Genomic DNA, 6,130 nt, shown 5'->3' on the forward strand with positions numbered 1-6,130 from the left:
CATGAGAATCATAAGATTCTCATGACTAATCTGTTCCCTATTTTTGGCATATAAACTTTATAAAAGGATTTAGTTCCATGGAAGGGAACATGCAACACAAGATAGTACCATCATTTTGATTCTGTAATTCACAACTATTTTAATACATGAACATTGTTGGTGATGCTTTTACAGATTCTAGGTTGAATTCCTAACTAGTTCTTAATTCATCGCTGTGGCCTGTTAGGGAGGATGAGCCTTCTCTTTAGCAGGGATTGTAGTGGTAGTTGTAGTAGTAGATTAATTATTTCTTTTTCGTAAGTGTGAAGTTATTGTTGTCGCTATATAATTCACAGAGCAGATTTACTTATGTTTTTTAGATTTATGATATTCTGTTACACAGGATTAATTTAAGCTGTAATATTTGATCAGCTGGTTCAGTCATTGATATTGTGTGTGGCATGCCCATTTCTTGGTAAAACATGAAGTGTGATTTCATTCTTGTAGAATGTTTTTTGATTTCTGCATGAGTGTTTAATTTTTGTAATTGGTTCAACGACATTTCTTTCGTTCTTTATTTCTATCCTTGGTTGTTATGTATCGGCACAGATAGTGTAGACACCTTTGAGATAAACAGACCTACCCTGGTTGACAATTAAATGGTTATGGTTCAGTCAATTAAACAATGATTAAACCGACACAACAACTGTATTGATTTTTTACTAGCAAGGTTTCTTGAGCTTTTCCTGGTGATTGGCACATCTGGTTTGAGGCTCTGAGTGGGTTGTGTGGGTTAGTAAGTTGGAGGAACATGCAGTGACAAGGAGGACGTGCTTGTAGGGGTGTAAGGCCTCGAGCCAAGGCATTGTCCACTATGTGGAACACCGAGATTTTGGTGAAGAGGTGGACCAATAGCTTGCCAAATCGTCAGGGAGAGTAGATTTACCCCCTCCTTTTGACTCTCTGGAAGCACGGATTCATTAGGTTACCTCACTAGTGGAGCAACTAGCTCAAGATTGGCATGAGGACCGTAATGATGTTATCGCTTTTATGAATGATCTCGAACACTACCAGTGGCACACGATGGATAGGCTGGTCTCACTACGTCGCAGTTAGAAAAGGATTCAAGAGAGGCTACACTGTCTCGAAGGCAGGATGACACACATGGAAGCTCACGTTCATGAAGCCTTTCATCCTTCTTCGTCACCTGGCAATGAACCAGATGCTCCATATCTCGCTAATTTCACTGATCAAGGATGATTGTTGGTTGTATTTTGGTTCTTCAATGTTTTTGGTTAGTTTGTGCTATTTGCATGTAGTCTCTCAATTTCCTTTCGTTATTATTAATGTTTTTTTGCCACTACCTTGTGGCCAACCAGTGAAAGTTTCTTGCAATCAAGTTTCTCACTATATAGTTTTAAGATGACTTAATAGAAAATTTTAACCTGCAATTTGTTTTAATCTCAATCTAAATTTTAATTTAGATATTAAATCATTGGGAAAAATATTACACCATTAATTTTCGTTTTTTAAATTGACAATATATGAGTTGGAACCAATTTCAAAGTGAATGAATGTTAACACAACATTCAACGAAACAAACAGCTATTCAAAGTGCACGAACACATATATATTTTAGTAAAAAGCTTTCTTGGCTTTTTAGGGTGCGGGGTTTCACTGCCACTAAATTTAAAATCTAATCACGATATTTAAAGCTATAAAATCATGATGTGTGGCGAGCAATATCTTGATTACGGGAAAAGGCTTTTCCAGATCGGTTTTATAAAAAGCGACGCTGACAGGCAGAGACCCGTGTGCCGCCGGCAGGCTCCGGTGCTTTCCAGGAAGAACCGGCGATAGGCAGTCTCCTGCCCACATGTGCGGGAGGTGGGGAGGGAATTCGGTTTATTTACTGAAGGCCCTGAAATGAGTGCTATTAATTTAGCATCGGGGAGGGAAAGGGCGAGCGTTTGGGCAGTTTAATCGCTGTTCTACGAAGTGGGACGGGGAATATCAGGCTAATGTACCCGTGATTTCGTTTGGTAAAGACTGAGCCGAATAAACACAATACACAGATGAGGATCCGGAATCGTTCCGGGGCCTTATTCACATCTACTTCCTATATTGCCAGTAACTCTGGCCATGGCAATGGCGAGGATGAGTTTCTTCTACCACTGGTAGCAGCCGTCATGGACGTCCAGCGGGCCGAGGACAAAGAGGGTGAAGGAGACCATGGGACTCATACGCGTCCTGCCCACAACTGGAGAAACTCTTTGCACCTCCAACTCAGCGGCGAAGGGAACAGTGAAGGTCAGGTTCTTAAGGTACGAGTGTGATCCATTCCATTTTGTTTTCTGTATTTTAGATATGATATGAGCGATGAAAGGTGGGCTGTTAGAATGACTCCTTTGGAATGGGTGAAGTCATTCTGCAATCTCCACATGTATTGTATTAGAGTTAACCATCCCATTTGCCCTCTTCTCTCTGCATTAGCCTTTAAGATTTGGATGCAATGGATGTGTTCCAAAGATTCTGGAAGAAATCAATGTAATCGATGTGATGTGCCCATCGAGTATATATAGATTCTGGAAGAAATCAATGTAATCGATGTGGTGTGCCCATCGAGTATATATATATATATATAGCACAGGCATGCTGCAGGTGCAAGCGGTATGGAAGACATTTGGTGTGTAGGCCAGTAAGCTCATAGGGTTAATGTTGACCAAGGTGCATGCGTGCCTTCCCCCGAAATCTCCGTAACAGACCCCACGAGATCACATTCCTTTAATCAGTTAATGATTCTGAATCTGCTTCTCTATCGATTTTGCCTAAGAAGTGAATGGAAGTAGTGAGGGAGGGGAGGGGTAAATGGCAGCTTCAGCCGCATGCACTGACAATGAAGGGAAGGCTTCAATTGGGTGCAAACTGGGTTTCCATCTGTGCATCCCCAAACCCTTGAGTTCGTCTTAGACAAGAGGAGACACCGATTTGTGGCTGGATATACATGTAGTGTATGTATATCACTGTTAATATGTAGTTTCTTAGAGCCGAAACATGTGCCGGGGAGGCAACCAGAGGACATTGACAAATGTGGAGGGCTTCAGTCGTATTGTATCATTAATCCGCTGACTGATAGTTTCAGAATCTGCAATCGATTTAAGTTTCACGATTGATTAATTTTTTCTGATTCATTTAGAATAAGCAATGAAATTTTGGGAATATCATTCCCTTCATACCTTCTATCTGATATTTCGAAAATCTACCATCAACATAAGTTCAAGATTGGCTAATTTCCTCTAACATAAGTTCAGGACTGACTAATTTACTCCAATTTCCTCTAATGCATTCAGAATAAGCAATACAATTCTAAGGGCATGATTCCCTATTATACCTTCTATCTTGAAAATCGACGTAAGTGAAGGTAAAAGGCAATCCACATCCTCCAGATGAAAAATATATGATATTCGTGTTGATGGCGTAGATTAGGACGATACATTGCAGGCACAGGAAACAAATTAAAACGGGACCGATATTTCGGGACTTGAAGGGGTTGCGCTTAGATCCATATTAATCTCGGATCTCTTACTCAATGAGAGGGATAAAGAAAACCAGGCACAAATCTGTGGCATTATAAACGATTTTGGGTTAAGATCTTTCCTATCAGGGGCTCTGAGAATACCTAGGTTCGTTGAAGCTAGGATCTTCCCTTTGCGCAATTTAGGACTGTCCTTTTTTTTCTTTGAATCAAGCAAGCTTTTGGATTGGAAAGTGTTAGTGTGATATGGCCGCGAAGGATTCATCTTAAAGGAAAAATGTAATCTAGATTTATTTTTTCTCTGAATCAATCAAGCTTTTGGATTGGAAAGTGGTAGTGTGTTATGGCCGCGAAGAATTCATCTTAAAGGAAAAATGTAATCCCTTCTAGAATAGGCAAACGAGCTTTTTATTGTCTAATCTCGCGCTGCACTAAAACCCGTTTGTTTTGCACAGGACGGCGCCGAGGTAAAGAAAGCAAACTGCAGATGGAAGGAGAGTATGAAGTACGTATCCATTTCAGAACCATCAGGAACTGAAGAAGCCCTCCTCAAGGAAAACACTTCAAGCAGCGCCGAGAAAGGGATCATGGGAGACCGTGATGAGGAATGGAAGTTGCCAAAACCAGGTGGCCTTGAAATGGGGATTTTGTGCAGGCAGCAGAAATTCTTGAGTGTGCACGGCGTCAAGCGGAAAAGAAGCAAAAGTGTGATTGGCAGCATTAACGAATGGAAGCATGAAAGAAAAATCACAAAAAATTTGGGGCTGGAGACTGATATCCAGCAGGAAGATGGGAGAAAAATGGATGAGAAGGCGATGCCTATTTTTCGTTATAACGAAGCAGAAGGTTCTCAATGCAGGCGGAGGAATGGGCGAGGCTGGCGGTGTTCTCAGCGGACTCTTGTAGGATATTCTCTATGTGAATACCATCTGGGCAAAGGCAGGCTAAGGAATATAAACAGCAATAATAAAAGGGCTAATAGAGTTAGCAATAACAAAAATGCTAGTAGAGTTATCGTGAATAACAAGGCCGGTACATGCAAGCTCAAAGAATTACGCTTCATTGACACTGCTTGATTTTGTAATATTACCACTTCATTCCTATCAGCAATGAAGCCGAACTCGTGAATGCATTACAGAAGTTCTATCTTTGATTTAGCTGACTGAAATAAAAGTTTATCTTTGAATTAGTTGACTGAAACCGAACTCATGACTGGATTGTATGACTTGATATTTCAATTAGTTGACTGACTGGTCTGATGCAGAAGTAATGAATAGAAAGATGTAAAAGTCCAGAGACGAACTGGAACAACAATCGATGTACAAGATACCCTGCTGTTGCAGTATACTGTTAATTTTTACAATTGTTAACTGCGAATGTCACGGTGGTAGTGGGTCATCAAATTTCTTCCCGACTCTAATTCTTAAATGTATTTTGAAATACAAAAGGTTTAGCTGTCATGGATTAGTTACATGGTAGAATTATTTCGAGCGACGAACTAATAAATTACTTTAAAATGCAATCTTCGTGGAAGCTATTATATTTCATTGGTGCAACCTTACGAGTTATTCTTTTTCAAGTATTTGCTGTTTTGTTTTTCTCTACTTGAGAACAATTTTATAATTTGCAAATGGATATTAAACACATTTTCATTTCCTAGGGTTGGAGGAGTTATGCAAGTGAATGAGTTTGAAAATTTACATTATTCGGCTTCGTGGAATTAAATTGGTTTAACTCTGAATTGAGAATTTATAGTATGTGAAGGCTTATGTGAGTTAACTGTACATCTTCTTATATTTTAAAGTTTAAAGTTCATCCAAGTAAATTGAGAATTTATTATTTTAAGGATTGTCGAATAATATTTATTTATTTTTTAATATGTATTTTTAATATTATTGTAAAATTTCATGCCTTCATTTTAATTTTAAAATTTAAATATTTTAAATTTCTTAAAAATATAAAAATTTGTTTCGTTTAAAAAATCTTAAAAATCAATTATACTAATGAAATTGTACATAAAAAAAAATTTGTAAATATAAAATTAAGTATTATTATTATTGTATTTATTTGTTAATATTTTTATAATTTTTTGTAAGTTTGGTAGGACAATATCTTCAAAATGCCCATCTTCTTTATTTTAATTGTAAAGTTTAAATATTTCTAAATATTCTAAATTTTTTAAAAATAGAAAAATAACATATTTTTTTGGTTTGATTAATTTAAGGAAATTTTAAAAGTCAATTATACTAATGAAAATGTACATAAAAATTATTTTTGTAAATATAACATTAATTATTATTTTTATTTGTTAATATTTTTATATTTTTTTTGTAAGTTGGGTAGGATTACATCTACATCATGTCCAACTTTTCACCCTGATTAGGGGGATAAAACAAGATTTGAACCCAAGACTTCTGGTTCAATGAGACTTCATTTCCATGGCCATTGCCAATTGAGCTACCCAAGCAAAAATTAATAACTTTATATTATTTAAATTTAACAGAATATTAAATATTGTATATATAAAGATCAAAATTTAAGTAGCAAGTGAGGTGATGAGAGTTAAAGAAAAAAGGAAAACGAAATGTTAAAAAGAAGTGGTGAAAGTAAATCTTG

General features: G+C 37.1%; 1 protein-coding gene across 1 annotated transcript; it reads left to right on the forward strand.

Annotated features, from left to right (window-relative positions):
• The first annotated feature begins 1,886 nt into the window (after positions 1 to 1,886).
• On the forward strand, positions 1,887 to 4,703 carry LOC149232641 (uncharacterized). Its single transcript, XM_089379469.1, has 2 exons — positions 1,887 to 2,303; positions 3,970 to 4,703. Exons 1-2 carry the CDS (start codon positions 2,055 to 2,057, stop codon positions 4,588 to 4,590), a joined length of 870 nt encoding a protein of 289 aa, XP_089235595.1. The 5' UTR covers positions 1,887 to 2,054; the 3' UTR covers positions 4,591 to 4,703.
• Positions 4,704 to 6,130: the final 1,427 nt, after the last annotated feature.

The sequence above is a fragment of the Pinus tabuliformis genome, chromosome J (genome assembly GCF_031772625.1).
Source record: "Pinus tabuliformis cultivar Carrire ecotype Pingquan chromosome J, CPIR1, whole genome shotgun sequence".
NCBI classification, from domain to species: domain Eukaryota; kingdom Viridiplantae; phylum Streptophyta; class Pinopsida; order Pinales; family Pinaceae; genus Pinus; species Pinus tabuliformis.

Bases quoted from the DNA above. Each gene is read 5' to 3' on its own strand.
- LOC149232641 (XM_089379469.1), top strand. From the start codon at position 2,055: ATGAGGATCCGGAATCGTTCCGGGGCCTTATTCACATCTACTTCCTAT. The intron at 2,304-3,969 runs GTACGAGTGTGA...TGTTTTGCACAG, and splicing joins GTGAAGGTCAGGTTCTTAAG to GACGGCGCCGAGGTAAAGAA.